The 17269-nt window shown below is 39.7% G+C and overlaps 1 protein-coding gene across 1 annotated transcript in view; it reads left to right on the top strand.

The window, feature by feature from the left end:
- Positions 1-17269, top strand: part of TMC2 (transmembrane channel like 2) — a 112011-nt gene that overhangs the window by 20538 nt on the left and 74204 nt on the right. The window contains exon 4 of the mRNA XM_053573739.1: positions 7452-7542. Coding sequence (XP_053429714.1) covers positions 7452-7542 — 91 coding nt within the window. The remainder of the gene's footprint in view (positions 1-7451; positions 7543-17269) is intronic.

The raw sequence follows: 17269 nt of genomic DNA, 5'->3' as shown, positions 1-17269 counted from the left end.
GCATATGCTGAGCATGCCCTAAATGCCAGGCACTGTTCTGAGTGTGGTATGTATAACAACGCGTTTAATCCTTGGAACCACCCTGTGATTGAAGCTGAGGCACAGAACAATCAAGTAACGTGCCCAAGGTCATATAGCAAGTTCAGTGGCCCAGCCAGGATTTGAACTAAGGAATTCTGGCTCCAGAGCCTGCACTGTTTTGTTCTTGTTTTTTTTTTTTTTTTCATTATTTTTTATTAAATCATAACTGTACATTGATGCATTTATGGGGTTCAGGGTACTGCTTCGATATACAATGTGAAATGCTTACATTGAACTAAGTAACACATCCATCATAATTATACTCATTTCTAAATGGTATAATTGAAATATACCATTGCATCATGCATCATTAGGTGAGGTCCCCCCAAACACCCTCCCTTTTGTTTTTTGAGCTAGAGTCTCACTCTGTTGCCCACACTAGAGTGTTGTGGCATCAGCCTAGCTCACAACAACCTCAAACTCCTGGATTCCTACCTCAGCCTTCCAAGTAGCTGGGGTTACAGGTGTGCACCACATGCCCAGCTAGTTTTTCTATTTTTAGTAGAGTCCTGGTCTCGAATTCCTGAGCTCAAAGGATCTTCCTGCCTTGGGCTCCCAGTGTGCTGGATTACAGTTGTGAACCATTGCTCCCAGCCTAGAGCCTGCACTGTTAATTTGTAATTGCCTCTCCAGAATTACCAGACATTCTAAGATGCACCCCTGTGCCTCCTGTATAATTTCCTTTTCTGGCAGTGAAGTCTCCAACTACAGATAGTGTCCCCAGACTTCATCCTCTTTTTTAGAAACAGAGGTGTGGGGACCCCAGTCTCTAGCCCAGTCAGGCCCTTGGCTGATCTGAGCATAGTTGTAAAGACAGACTATCTAAGAAGGACGCCAAGGCTTAAAAGGCAACATGAGTTCACATCCCTGCCACATCCAGAGACTTTGGCTGGCCACTCCCTCCTCTCAGGCTGGTTTCCTCCCTTAACCTCTCTGAGCCTCACATTCCTGGGAATAATAGTAATATCTACCTCACAGGGTTTTCTGACAGATTCAAAATGTTGATACTAAGTGCCCAGCATATAACATGCAAGTAATAAGAAGTGGTTATTGTCACTACTAGAGCTTGAGCATCTTTTGTGCCAGACACTAAGCCCCAAGAGATAAGGGAACAAAGACGAATCAGAGAAGCACAAGGACATCGTTAATAAAGATTCAAGGTAGGTTGTGAAGTTGAGCTTGTGTCCTGAGGGATATTTGTTTTAATCATTGCATTAATCAGGTACATAGTATGTCTCCCAGCTTTGTCAGAAGCTTGATGTCTTAGAAAATTGCCCAAACTGCTTGCTTTCTTTAGAGAGCTCAGAGAACTTCTGCCTCTAGGAAGATGAAATAGACTTACTTCCCCCTATTCTTCCCACTAAGCACAACTAAAACCCTAAACCATTGTCTATAACGCAAAGAGTAGATGATTTGGAAAGATAGAAAGAAGAAGGCAGATTGGCTGTGGACCTCAGGACTAAAAGAGTGACAGGGCATTGGGTTCCTTGCGTTTTCTTTCTTTCCTTATGTATCCCAGATTGGATACTGGAGAATTTGACAACCCAGAAACATCAATGGACACAGACAAAAAATATCCCAAGAAAAGGCCTGCTCTCTCTAGGTAAAGGACTTGGAAGGGAACAGCCTGGCAAGACAGAAAGCTTTTGGACAATAACTGCTAATCCCCACTTCCGGCAGCAAAGGCAAGTAGGGGAGCCTCGAGATTCACCATTGCCCAGCTAAAGCCAGGAGCCTCCACACTCCCAACAGGGCGGTGCCGGAGAAGGCTGAGTGGGGAGCAGGAGCTTCCCGCTGCATCAGGCAGTAATGGACCCTCCCTTTCCCCATGGTGTCAGTGGGGCCACACTTTTCACCACCACCTGGCAGTAACCAGACACGAATGGAGACCAGGTTGGGAACCTAACCTCCAATCCCTGCTCAGCAGTGACCAGAGCCTTCTCTAGCTTCAGGCATCAAAGGAGGCCAAGTAAAGAACCTGGACTTCCAACCCCACCTGGAAGTAACTGGGCAGCACCCCCCTTCACCTACCACAGCAATGTCAGAGGAGGCCTGCTAAAACACAAGATTCAAATCAGATCTACGACTTTATAATATAGTATCCAAAATGTCCAGGTTTCAGACAAAAATCACTTGTCATACCAAGAACCAGGAAGATCTCAAACTAAATGATTAAAGACAATCAACAGATGTTAACACCAAGATGACAAAGACGTTAGAATTATCTGAACAGGTTTTAAAGCAACTACCATAAACATGTTTCAATGAGTGATTGTGAATACAGAAAACAAATGAAAAAAAAAAAACAGAAAGTCTCAGAAAAGAAATAGAAGATATAAAGAGGAACAACTGGAAGTTTTAGAAGTAAAAAAATCTGAAAATTTAAAAACTCAAAAACAACAGAATAAAGAGAACAGAGTGAAGAATGAATCAGTGAACTTGCAGACAGAACAAGAGAAATTACCCAACTAAACACTAGAGAGAAAAAAGTCTGGGAAAAAAACGAACACAGCCTCAAGGATATGTGGGAATATCATAAAAGACCTGATATTAGGCTCGGTGCCTGTAGCTCAGTGAGTAGGGCACCAGCCACATACACTGAGGTTAGCAGGTTTGAGCCTGGCCCAGACCTGCTAAGACAACAATGACAACTCCAACCAAAAAATAGCTGGGCTGGCTTGGTGCCTGTAGCACAGTGGTTACAGCACCAGCCACATGCACTGAGGGTGGCAGGTTTGAAGGCAATGCAGGCCACCAGCTAAGCAACAATGACAACTTCAACCAAAAAAACCAGCTGGGCATTGTGTCAGGCACGTGTAATCTCACTTACTTGGGAGGCTGAGGCAAGAGAATTGCTTAAGCCCAAGAGTTTGAGGTTGCTGTGAGCTGTGACACCACAGCACTCTACCAAGGGTGACTCTGTCTCAAAAAAAAAAAAAAAAAGACCTAATATTAGTATCATTAGAATTCCAGAAAAAGAGGAGAAAGAGGGTGGGGCTGAAAATATTCAAAGAAATAATGGTTGAAAATTTCTCAGATTTGGCAAAACGTACAGATTCAAAAAGCAAAACAAATCCCAAATAGGATACACCCAAAATAAAGGAATTTATTCTAAGACATAGCAGAGTTAAACTTCCAAAAACTTGTAAGCAGTCAGAGAGAATGTACTACCTTTAGGCAAAAAACCCCAATTAGAATGACAATAAATTTCTCATCAGAAACCATGGCAGATACGACTCAAGGTACCAAAAAAAAAAAAAAAGAAAGAAAGAAAGAAAAGAAACCATGGCAGACAGAATGAAGTGGCATGACAATTTTTTAATGAAAAGAATTGTTATCTTGGAATGCTATATGTAGTGAAAAAATCATTTAAGAAGAAAAAAGGAAAACTCAAGACAGTCTCAGATGAAGGAAAACTAAGAGAACTTGTCACCATCAGACTTACCCTAAAAGAATAGCTAAAAGAAGTTCTCTAAACAGAAAGAAAATAATAAGAGAAGGAATCGGGCAGCACCCATAGCTCATTGGGTAGGGCACTGGCCACATAAACCGAGGCTGGTGGTTTCAAACCCAGCTAAAACAACAATGACAACTGCAACCAAAAAAATAGCTGGCATTGTAGCAGACGCCTGTAGTCCCAGGTACTCAGGAGGCTGAGGCAAGAGAATCGCTTAAGCCCAGGAGTTGGAGGTTGCTGTGAGCTGTGATGGCACGGCACTCTACCGAGGGTGACAGCTTGAGGCTCTGTCTCAAAAAAAAAAAAAAATGGGGAGGGTAAATAGATGTAAAGAGAAACAAGTTTTCTGCAATTCACTCTAGTAAAATATCAGCACCAGTAGACTTTGATAAATACACTATATCATAATATAATATGTACATGATATATAATACTATACCTCCAGCAACTATCAGAAAAGCTATCTAATAGATATACTAAAAAACACTACAGATAAATCAAAATGCAATTCTAAGAAATCTTCAAGTTACCCACAGGAAAGCATAAAAATGAAAGCAGAAATGAAAACAGAATAAACAGAAAAATATAAGTTGGCAGACTTAAGCCTTAACACATCTATAATTACATTAATGTAAGTGGTCTAAATATACCAATTAAAAGACAGAGACTGGCAAAGCAGATTTTTAAAATGACCCAATTATATGTTGTTTATAAGAAACTCACTTTAAATATGATGACATATGAAGGTTGAAAGTAAAAATTTAGGGGAAACATGCTATGCAAACATTAACCAAAAGAAAATCGGAGAGACTGTCAGATATCAGATAAAGTCAACTTTGGAGTAAATACCATTACCAGGGACAGAGAACAACACTGGATAATGATAAAAAAAGAGTCAATCCACCAAGAAAACATTACAATTCTAAATGTATATTCACTAAAGAACGTAGTGGTTTGGGTTCTGTAGTGTATTAGTTACCCAGTGCAATGTAATAAATTATCCTAAAACTTTGTAGTTCAAAGCAATAGTAAACATTTATTATCTTTTGTGGGTCAGACATTCAAAGGCATATTAGCTGGGCAGTGTTCTTAAAGTCTCTCAGAAGGTGAAATGAAGATGTTGGTCAGGGCTGCAGTTACCTTCAGATAACTGAAGGTTTGGCTAAGGCTGGTGAATCTACATCCAAGGTAGCTCATTCACATGAATGGCAAGTTGGTACTGGTTGTTAGAAGATCTCAGTCTCTCCCCATAGGCTGCTTGAGTGATACTGGCTTCTCCCAGAAGAGGAGGAATTCAAGGAGGAGGTCACAATACTCTTAATGTCCTAGTCTCAGAAGTCATATACCATCACTTCTACCACTCTCTGTTCATTGGGAGCAAGTCACTAAATCTGGCTCACACTCAAGGGGAGGAGCACAGGCTTCTACAATCTGAAAGGGGGAATGCCAAATCATTTGCTGACACATTTTAAAACCACCACATATGAGAAACCAAGAACACTAGGCTAGCCTCAGCTGCCGTCAAATTGATTCAAGAAGATGGCTACACCTGGCTGATCTGAATTTACACTTCCAGGAAACTCAGCATCTGTTTGGTCCTTGTCTCCATGACTACAGATGGCAATTGCTTCGGGACAAAAGGAGATACCGAAATAGCTTGTCCCAGACCAACTTCAGCTCTGGCCACCTTCAACTTCTGGCCACCTCCAATCTCCAATCACCTCTCTTTGGCCACCTGTGTTCCCTGCCTTCATCCAGGGGTCTTCCAGATTTCAAGCAGGCTGTAACACTCCCCCAACATTCTGTAGGATGCTGTCAAATGCAGGCTGCCCTGTGTCTGTTTTTATATCTGCATCTCAAAATGAAGTGTGATTTTCAATCTAATCTTCTTCACCAGGTGGAGTCTTTGGAGATGTCATCTCTAAGAGATGCCTGGGGTCCACTTCAGAGTACATCGTTATGGAAAGCCACATTCCCAAGCCCCTAGGTCAGACACCTGGGGAAGCTGAGGGTTCCTCACCTTAGCCCCCTGGGCTCAAAAAGTATCTTATTAGCTGCCTGCTCTAGAAGCCATGCCTGATGAGGAAAATTGCTGTGCATACATTGCGTGCATTCATACACACACTTAATTCTCATGACATTATCCCCATTTATTTATTTGCTTATATCCCCATTTTTATTAATAGATGAAAACTGCCCCAAATGGCCTTGAGGCCCAAGTCCCAGAAGCTTCCTCTTCCTTTTCCATTTCACTTCATTTACTACACACCATTTGCCTTAAGAAAAAGGAGCTTGCAGAAGGTTCCCATTTTGCAAGAACACTGCTAATACAGAGGGGCAACAGTGCCTTGTGGAACATGCAGGGCAGGAGCCATTGTTACCATAAACCAACTCCTGTTGTGATGCTTTGCATCACAGACAGCTTGTGAAAAGAAGCTTACTGGAAAATGTTGGTTGTCAGTATTTATATATTTCTATTGGTTCCAAAAATGTTTGCAGTGCCCATTGAAATTCTTAAACCAGATGGGCTCTTCATAGTGCCTGGGCCTCAGAGTTTGCAGCCAACCTTGGCCAGGGCCCTCTGTTCTCTTCAAGGCTTTTTGGGAGTCTGACCACACAGTCTGGACCGAGAGCAGAGGAATATTTGCTGCTGGGCTCAATAGCTCAGACATATTGCCCCTACTTTTGAGATCTGTCATCTAAACCCCCTAAATCTAGCATGTTTAAACTCAGAAAACTCCAAGTATTTTTGTGTCTCTGCCCACCTGTGACATACAGAAAGAAGACAAAAATAGGAATAGTGGGAAGCCATTCTCTGATGTTTCAGAGGAGTTGGGGATCACAAGTACCTTGCGCCAGGACATCCGCCTAGAGGCGAACAGGGAGCCCATCCCTGTGAGGAGGACATCCAGCCCAGCTTTTGACCCTGGTGTCAGGAGCTGGACAGTCGGGCTCAGTAACTTTGAGACATTGAGACATCCCAATAAAGCCAGCCTGAGGATTTACCCCAGGTTGAAAGGCAACTTTGACACATGTCAACTCCCTGTACTAGGCTTTGGAGGCAGCAAGAACAGTGGAGCAGCTGTAGTGTGGGAGATGGCAGGGGTCACAGCAATCGCCAGACACAGCTCCCGCAAGCTTTCTTCCACCACCCTGAGGTGGACTTCATTGTTCACCTGCCTGTCTGGGTCTTTCCAGCTCTCTGAGAGGTGGACTAAGAGGGGCCCTGATTGCAGTATTTGTTGATTTCCGTGGTCTAAATACTCCCACCGGGGCATGACTGGATTTTCTGCTCGAGGTCTTAGGGGGCTAAAGTCAAGGTGTCCACAGGGTTGCAGTTCTCATCTGGGGCTTGAGGTCCTCTCCCAGGCTCTCTGGTTATTGGCAGAATTCATTTCCTTCTCACATCTTTCACGTGGCCGCCTCCAGAGGGGGCCCAGTCTCAGAGGGTCAAGACTTTTCCTGCTTCTGATTTCTCTGACTCACCCTCGTGCCACGTGTCTCTCGGACTCTTCCGCCTTCCTCTTCTGTTTTTAAGGGCTCACATGATTATTCATACATTGGGGCCAGCCAGATAATCCAGAATAATCTCCCCATTTTAAAGTCAGTAATCTCAATTATAATCCGCAAAGTTCCTTTTGTGTGTAACATAATATAGTCACGTGTGAACAGTAGACAAAGATCACCGGGGCCAAAATGCTGCCTACCACAAACGCCTGCTATGTGCCAAGCACTGTTCTTGGTATTGGAGAAACTTCAGTGGATGAAACAGACTACATGCCCTACCCTCATGGACTTGATATTCTAACCAGGGGTGCAAAATTGCATAAGGCTTTCAGCCACTTGTGTTTGAGCCTTTATCTTTGGTTAGGTACTAACTGAATTCCTGTTCTTTTTCTTGTCCCCCAACCAGGGAGGCCCAAGCGTTTGTGGAGAAGTACGAAGGAGCCTTGGGCAAGGGGAAAGGCAAGCAGCTCTATGCCTACAGGATGCTGGTGGCTAAGGTGAGAGTGCAGGGGCTGCAAACCTGTGGGGAGAGCCTGCTCTGCTTCGGAACCCAGGGGGACCTCCACAGGCACCCATCCAGCCTCACCATGTGCGTCCAGATGCTCCTAGAATCCCAAGTGTGAGGTTTGCCTGGCCATTCTGAGTCACGCAGGAGTGAAAACCAACTATATCCCTCCAATTTCTCCATACTTACCTGAGAGTGCTTCAATATAATTGAAATTTGTTTCCTCTCCAGTGAATAAACTCACAGAATGAGCCACTGTGCCCGGCCTCTATAGGCATTTTTGCCAAGTTTCAATATAGCTTCTTGAGGTTTTTTGTTTTTGTTTTTGTTTTTTATTTTAGATAGTCTCACTTTGTCACCCTTGGTAGAGTGCCAGGGTGTCATAGTTCAAGCAACCTCAAGCTGTTGGGCTCAAGTGATTTTCTTGCATCAGCCTCCCTAGTAGCTGGGACTACAGGCACCCGCCACGATGCCTGGCTATTTTTTTAGAGTTGGGGGTCTCGCTCTTGCTCAGGCTGGTCTTGAACTTATGAGTTCAGGCAATCCACCAATCTCGGCCTCCCAGAGTGTATCTTGACTGTAATTTTTTGAACTTGTGATTTAATCTGGGAAGAATTCTTATCTATACAATATTTAGTCTTCACGTCTAAGAATAGCATACATTCCTTATCATACATCCTTCCACAAAGTTTGTCGTTTTCTTCATATACATGTCTTCTATGTTTTAAGTTTGTTTCTATGTAGTTATATTCTAGTCACTTTTTTTTTTTGAGACAGAGTCCCAAGTTGTTGCCCTGGGGTCACAGCTCACAGCAACCTCCAACTCTTGGACTTAAGCCAGTGGTTCTCAATCTTCCTAATGCCACGGCCCTTTAATACAGTTCCTGTGGGTCGCGACCGACAGGTTGAGAACCCCTGGCTTAAGTGCGTCTCTTGCCTCAGCTTCCCAAGTAGCTGGGTCTACAGGCACCCGCCACAATGCCCGGCTATTTCTTGGTTGTAGTTGTCGTTCTTTGGCAGGCCTGAGCTGGATTCAAACCTGCCAGCTCCGGTGTATGTGGCTGGTGCCCTAGCTGCTTTGCTACAGGCGCTGAGCCTATTCTAGTTACTTTAGCAAATAGAATCATTTTCCATTTATTTAATTACTAGGTATTGGTTGTACATAGAAAAGCTACAGATTTGTATGTTAATTTTATACCTAGTTTCCTTATTATACTCTTTTATTGATTCTAATCATTTTAATCTGTTTATGTACACAACAATATTTTGGTTGGGTTTTCCTAAATGTGATATATCATTGCTGCCGTAGAACAGTATGAATTGATAAAGGTGATCATAGGTCTCCCTACTTTTAATGAGAATGGCTCTAGTTATGGGAGTCGTTGGCTTGAAATGGATTTTCTTTCTCACAATAAAAAAATTATCCTTTAGGTATAGTTTAGTAAGACTTTCATTTTATTGGAAATAGATATTAGGTTTTCTTAAACACCTTTCCTTCCTGTTAGTAAGCCTCAATCATGGTGTGTTACTTTTAACTCCACAGATACATTTGATTTTCCAGTATTTTACTTATCATTTTTACATTAATTTTTATGAGATTGATCTGAATTTGTGTGTGTTCACATGTGTATGCATGCATGCTATCTTGGCAGACTTTAATATTTAGGACTGCACTAGCTTAAATAAATAGCATTATCTCCTCTTTATGCTGTAAATCAGTTTATGAGGCATGATTATTCCTTTTCTTGAAAATTGTAAAGATGATACCCTTAAAACTGTAGAGATTGAGAGCCATTTTGTAGAATATTTTTTTCATTTTTCCCGTTTGTTGATGTATTTAAGTTTTAACTTTTCCTTGGAGTCATTTTGATAATTCATTTTTCTTCCTAAAACTTTATCATCATCTCATTAAAATTTTCATACATACTAATAGAAAGTTGCATATGGTAGCCCCATAATTTTTGTAATTACTTTCTACATAGGTTGGGTTTGAATCTTTTTTTATACATAATATTATGTGCTCTCCTTTTTCAGTTATAATTTCCTGAAAGCTATTTATGGATCATTTTATTAATTTTGTGTAAAAGCTATTTTCCCCTTAACAATTACACACGCAGATTTTTTTTCCAAAGAAAGGAAATGTGTTCTTCAAATATATTTTTTCTAGTTTTTTCCTATGACAAACAACATCGCAAAAACACATTTGTGCATTTATCTTAGATACAGGTGTTTTTTATTACAAGACAGAGTCTGTCCCCAAAATAGTATTGCTGATTCAAAAGTATGAGTATTTTAAATTTTGCTACACATTTCCAGATTATTTTCCCCAGTGTGCAGCAAATCATGCTCAAATAAACAAAGTCTAAGAATGATTTATCCTCATTGGTCATGATGTTACAATCTCTTAAACTATGTGCTAATCTAATCAACTTTAACAGGTTATTATTCTTCCCTTAATTTGCATTCACTATTTGTTTATTGTGGTAAGAACACTTGAGATCAAACTTCCTTTTTTTTTGGACAGAGTCTCCCTCTGTCACTGAGCCTAGAGTGCGGTGTCGTCAGCCTAGCTTGCAGCAACCTAAATTTCCGGTCTCAAGCAATCCCCCTTCTTCAGCCTCCAGAGTAACTACCTCCACAGCACCCAGCTGATTTTCTATTTTTAGTAGAAAAAAATTTCTATTTTTAGGGTAGGGGGAGTTTCACTCTTGCTCAGGGAACTCTGGAACTCCTGAGCTCAAGCAATCATCCTGCCTGGGCCTCCCAGAATGCTCTGGTTACAGGCATGAGCCACTCTGCCCAGCTACTAACTTTTTTTTTTTTTTTGAGACAGAGTCTCACTTTGTCACCCTGGGTTGCTTTGTCACAGCAACCTCAAACTTCTGGACTTGAGCAATCATGTTGCCTCAGCCTCTAGAGTAGCTGAGACTACAGGTGCCCACCACAACACCTGGCTAGTTTTTTCTAGTTTTAGTAGAGATGGCAGCTCACTCCTGCTCAGGCTGGTCTCTAACGCCTGAGCTCAAGCAATTCACCTGCCTCGGCCTGCCAGAGTGCTAGGATTACAGGCGGGAGCCACCGTGCCTGGCAACAATCTAATTTCTTTTTTTTTTTTTTTTTAATGTTGGGGATTCATTGAGGGTACAATAAGCCAGTTACACTGATTACAATTGTTAGGTAAAGTCCCTCTTGCAATCTTGTCTTGCCCCCAATCTAATTTCTTAACAAAATTTTAAGTGCATAATACAGTATTGTTAAATACAGGAACAATGCTGTACAGTAAATCTCTAGACAAATATATATTTGATAAATTATACTATTCAATCATGTTTCTATTCAGTTCCATCTTCCTCCTCCAGCTTTCTCTGTATTTACCTTCCCTTATTGTGTTAAATGCTTTTCTTTTTCTCTCTTCGTAATATGAGAAATTTCTCAGGCTTATTTTCAGTATCATTGAATCCACTTACCTCCATGTCAATTATAGTCTTTATTTTTTCTAGTGTTTCTTTTTTTTCAAATACTGAACTCTTGGTTTCCTTGTAATCCTTCTATACCTCACCTATATTCTTTTTTTATTTTATTTTATTTTTTATTTTATATACCATTTGACATATTCTCATCACACTCTTTAACATAGCCTGCCTGGCATTTTCTTAGTTATTGTGTTAAGACATTATATTCTACATTTACTAAGTTTCACATGTACCCTTGTAAGATGCACTGTAGGTATAATCCCACCAATCACCCTCCCTCAGCCCTACCTCCTCACTCCCCTCCTTTCCCTCTCCTCCTTTCTCATATTCTTAGGTTATGACTGGGTTATAGCTTTCATATGAAAGCCATAAATTAGTTTCATGGTAGGGCTGAGTACATTGGATACTTTTTATTCCATTCTTGAGATACTTTACTAAGAAGAATATGTTCCAGCTCCATCCATGTAAACATGAAAGAGGTAAAGTCTCCATCTTTCTCTAAGGTTGCATAATATTCCATGGTGTGCTTATATCACAATTTATTAATCCATTCGTGGATCTATGGGCACTTGGGCTTTTTCCATGACTTAGCAATTATGAATTGGGCTGCAATAAACATTCTGGTACAAATACCTTTGTTATAATGGGATTTTTGGTCTTCTGGGTATATACCTAGTAGAGGAATTATAGGATTGAATGGCAGGTCTATTTTTAGATCTCTAAGTGTTCTCCAAACATCTTTCCAAAAGGAATGTATTAATTTGCATTCCCACAAGCAGTGTAGAAGTGTTCCCTTTTCTCCACATCCACGCCAACCTCTCTGATCTTGGGATTTTGTGATATGTGCTAATGTTACTGGAGTTAGATGATATCTCAAAGTAGTTTTGATTTGCATTTCTCTGATGATTAAGGATGATGAGCATTTTTTCATATGTCTGTAGGCCGTGCACCTGTCTTCTTCAGAGAAGTTTCTCTTCAAGTCCCTTGCCCAGCCTGAGATGGGATCACTTGATGTATAATACGTTTGAGTTCTTTGTGGATCCTAGTTATTAAGCCTTGTCGGAGACATAACCTGCAAGTACCTTCTCCCATTCTGAGGGCTGTCTGCTTGCTTTACTTACTGTGTTCTTGACTGTGCAGAAGCTTTTTAGTTTGATCAGGTCCCAGTAGTGTATTTTTGAAGCTGCTTCAATTGCCTGGAGGGTCCTCCTCATAAAATATTCGCCCAGACCAATTTCTTCAAGAATTTTCCCTGCACTTTCTTCTAGTATTTTTATAGTTTCATGTCTTAAGTTTACATCTTTAATCCAGTGAGAGTCTATCTTAGTTAATGATGAAAGGTGTGGGTCCAGTTTCAGTCTTCTACAGGTTGCCAGCCAGTTCACCTAGCACCATTTGTTAAATAGGGAATCTTTTCTTCACTGAATGTTTTTAATTGGCTTGTCAAAGATCAAATAATGGTTAAGTAGCTGGGTTCATCTCTTGGTTCTCTATTCTGTTCCAGACATCTACCTCTCTGTTTTTGTGCCAGTACCATGCTGTTTTGATCACTATTGATTTATAGTATAGTCTGAGGTCTGGTAGCGTGATTCCTCCTGCTTTGTTTTTATTTCTGAGTAATGTCTTGGCTAATTGAGGTTTTTTCTGATTCCATATAAAAGGAAGTATTATTTTTTCAAGACCTTTAAAGTATGACAATGAAGTTTTAATAGGGATTGCATTAAAATTGTATATTGCTTTGGGTAGTATGGACATTTTAACAATGTTGATTCTTCCCAGCCATGAGCATGGTATGTTTTTCCATTTGTTAACATTTTCAGCTATTTATTTTCTTAGAGTTTCATAGTTCTCTTTATAGAGATCTTTCACGTCCTTTGTTAGATAAACTACCAAATATTTCATCTTCTTTGGCACTACTGTGAATAGAATAGAGTCCTTGACTGTTTTTTCAGCTTGACTATTATTGGTATATATAAAGGCTACTGATTTATGGATGTTGATTTTGTAACCTGAGACACTGCTGTATTCCTTGATTACTTCTAAGAGTTTTGTAGTAGAATCCCTGGTGTTTTCCAGATATGCAATCATATCATCTGTGAAGAGTGAAAGTTTGATCTCTTGTCACCCTATATGGATACCCTTTATCACCTTTTCTTCCCTAATTGCAATGGCTAAAACTTCCATTACAATGTTAAAAAGCAGTGGAGACAATGGGCAACCTTGCCTGGTTCCTGATCTGAGTAGAAATGATTTCAATTTAACTCCATTCAATAGGATATTGGCTGTGGATTTGCTGTAGACGGCCTCTATCAGTTTAAGAAATGTCCCTTCTATACCAATTTTCTTAAGTGTTGTGATTATGAAGGGATGCTGGATATTATCAAAAGCTTTTTCTGCATCAATTGAGAGAATCATATGGTCTTTCTTTTTAAATTTGTTTATGTGCTGAATTATATTTATAGATTTACGTATATTGAACCAGCCTCAAGACCCTGGGATAAAACTGACTTGGTCATGATGTATAATTTGTTTGATGTGTTGCTGGATTCTGTTTGTTAGGATCTTGTTGAATATTTTTGCATCTATATTCATTAGTGATATTGGTCTATAATTCTCTTTTCTTGTTGGGTCTTTTCCTGGTTTGGGGATCAGGGTGATGTTTGCTTCATAGAATGAGTTGGGTAGTCTTCCTTCTTTATCTATATTCTGGAACAGGCTGAGTAATGTAAGTACTAGTTCCTCTTTAAAGGTTTGGTAGAATTCTGATGTGAAGCCATCTGGTCCCGGGCTTTTCTTTTTAAGGAGATTTTGTATGGTTGATGCTATTTCAGAACTTGATATAGGCCTGTTCAACATTTCCACTTGATTCTGGCTAAATCTTGGAAGGTGACATGCTTCCAAGTATTGGTCAATTTCCTTCAGATTTTCATATTTCTGAGAATAAAGTTTATTTTTTTACATTTTTTAAAATTTTCTTTTATTAAATCATAGCTGTGTACAATAATGCAATCATGAGGGACAATGTGCTGGTTCCATATACAGTCTGAAATATTTTCACCAAACTTGTTAACATAGCCTTCATGGCATTTTCTCAATTATTGTGTTCAAACCCTTATACTCTTCACTTAGTAAACTTCACCTGCACCCTTCCAAGATGCACCCGAGGTGTGGACCCACCAATCACCCTCTCTCCACCCCACCTCCCCCTCCCTTCCCTTGCCCCCTTCCCCATATTCTTGTAGTGAGATTGGGTTGTAGCCTTCAGATGAAAGCTATAAATTAGTTTCATATTAGGGCTGAGTACATTGGGTACTTTTTCTTCCATTCCTTGGATACCTTGCTAAGAAGAATATTTTCCAGCTCCATCCATGCAAACATGAAGGAGGTATAGTCTCCATCTTTCTTTATGGCTGCATAATATTCCATGGTGTACAAATACCACAATTTATTTATTTATTTTTTTTATGATGCTACATTTATTTTTTTTTATTAAATCATAGCTGTGTACATTGATATGATCATGGGGCATCATACACTCGATTCATAGACCATTTGACACATTTTCATCACAATGGTTAACATAGCCTTCCTGGCATTATCTCAGTTACTGTGCCAAGACATTTACATTCTACATTTACCAAGTTTCGCAAATACCCCTGTAAGATGCACCACAGGTATAATCCCACCAATCCCCCTCCCTCTACCCACCACCCCCTCCCTCCCCTCCCTTTCCCACTTCCCCCTATTGTTAGGTTGTAACTGGGTTATAGCTTTCATGTGAAAGCCCCAAATTAGTTTCATAGTAGGGCTGAGTACATTGGGTATTTTTTCTTCCATTCTTGAGATACTTTACTAAGAAGAATATGTTCCAGCTCCATCCATGTAAACATGAAAGAGGTAAAGTCTCCATCTTTCTTTAAGGCTGCATAATATTCCATAAATACCACAATTTATTAATCCATTCATGAGTCGATGGGCACTTGGGTTTTTTCCATGACTTAGCAATTATGAATTGGGCTGCAATAAATATTCTGGTACAAATACCTTTGTTATAGTGCGATTTTTGGTCTTCTAGATATGTACATAGTAGAGGAATTATAGGATCGAATGGCAGATCTATTTTTAGATCTCTAAGTATTCTCCAAACATATTTCCAAAAGGAATGTATTAATTTGCATTCCTACAAGCAGTGCAGAAGTGTTCCCTTTTCTCCACATCCACGCCAACATCTCTGGTTTGGGGATTTCGTGAATAAAGTTTATTATAATATTCATTACGGATTTTTTGAGTTTCTGAAGAGTCTGTTGTTATTTCATCTCCATCATTTCTGATTGATGAAATTAGAGATTTTACTCTTTTTTTTCCTGGTTAGGTTAGCCAAAGATTTATCTATTTTATTGACCTTTTCAAAAAGCCAACTTTTTGATTTATTGATCAGTTGTATAATTCTTTTGTTTTCAATTTCATTTAATTCTGCTCTAATTTTTGGTTATTTCTTTTCTCCTACTGCGTTTGGGGTTGGAATGTTCTTCCTTTTCCAGTTGCTTGAGGTGTCACATTAAGTTGTTAACTTCCTCTCTTTCCGTTCTCTTGAGGAAGACTTGCAGTGCTATAAATTTCCCTCTTAGGACTGCCTTTGCAGTATCCCAGAGGTTCTGATAATTTGTGTCTTCATTATCATTTTGTTCCAAAAATTTGGTAATTTCCTTCTTAATCTCATCTATGACCCAGCTATCATTCAGCATAAGGTTATTTAACTTCCATGTTTTTGTATGAGTATGCAGATTCCTGTTGTTACTGAGTTCAACTTTTATTCCATGTGGTCTGAGAAGATGCAAGGAATAATTTCTATTCCTTTAAATTTACTGAGGTTAGACTTGTGACCTAAGATCTGATCACTTTTGGAGTGTGTTTCATGGGCTGATGAGAAGTATGTGTATTCAGTTTTGTTGGGATGAAATGTTCTGTAGATGTCTGTTAAATCCAAAAGTTGGATGGTTAGGTTTAAATCTAAAATTTCTTTGCTCAGCTTCTTATTGGAGGATCTATCCAACACTGCCAAAGGAGCGTTAAAATCTCTGACTATTATGGGGCTGGAGGAAATCAAGTTGCTCATGTCTGTTAGAGTTTCTCTTATAAATTGAGGTACATTTTGGTTCAGTGCATAAATATTAATAATTGAAATCTCATCATATTGAGCATTACCCTTAACAAATATGAAGTGACCATTCTTATCCTTCCTTATTTTTGTTGGTTTAAAGCGTATAGTATCTGCAAATAGGATTGCAACACCTGCTTTTTTCTGATTTCCATTTGCCTGAAATACGGATGACCATCCTTTCACCCTGAGTCTATATTTATCTTTTAAGGTAAGATGAGATTCTTGTATGCAGCAGATATCTGGCCTGAGTTTTTGTATCCAGTCAGCCAACCTGTGCCTCTTTGGAGGACAGTTGAAGCCATTCACATTAATGGAGAATATTGATAAGCCTGGTAAAATTTGGGGTATCAAGTTTTTCAAAAGTCCAGTGGACATTTTTAATCCTTTCACCACTGTGGAAGTTGGAGTTTGATCAAAAGTTTCTGAGTGAGTTTACTTTTGTGGTAGAGAATTGTGCAGGTCATTATGGAGGATAGGTCTGAGAATATCCTGAAGAGCTGGTTTGGTTATGGCAAATTTCTTCAACATGTGAATGTCATTAAAGTAGTTAATTTCTCCATCATAAATGAAACTCAGTTTAGCTGGATACAAGATCCAGGGTTGAAAGTTATTTTGTTTTAGGAGATTAAAAGTCAATGACCACCCTCTCTGAATTGAAAGGTTTCAGCGGAGATATCTACAGTCATTCTAATATTCTTCCCTTTGTAAGTTATGGTTTTCTTACGTCTGGCTGCTTTCAGAATTTTCTCCTTCATATTAACTTCAGTGAAGTTAATTATGATGTTCCTGGGTGATGTCTTATTTGGGTTGAGTCATGCCAGGGTTCTGAAACTGTCTGCTATCTGAATTTCAGAATCTCTTGGGGTGTCTGGAAAATTCTCTTTCATGATTTGATGGAGAAAGCCTCTGTGCCTTGCAAAGCCACTTCATCACTTTCAGGGATTACAATGAGGCAGATATTAGCCTTCTTCGAATTTTCTCAGAGCTCTCTGAGAGAATGATCCATTTTTGCTCTCCATTTCTCTTCCTCTTTGAGAGTTTGAGAGCATTCAAAAGCTTTGTCCTCAATGTCAGAAATCCTTTCT

The sequence above is a fragment of the Nycticebus coucang genome, chromosome 21, assembly GCF_027406575.1.
Source record: "Nycticebus coucang isolate mNycCou1 chromosome 21, mNycCou1.pri, whole genome shotgun sequence".
In the NCBI taxonomy this organism is placed as follows: Eukaryota; Metazoa; Chordata; class Mammalia; order Primates; family Lorisidae; genus Nycticebus; species Nycticebus coucang.
The sequence above is the reverse complement of the archived record's forward strand: the minus strand, read 5'-3'. Positions and strand labels throughout refer to the sequence as shown.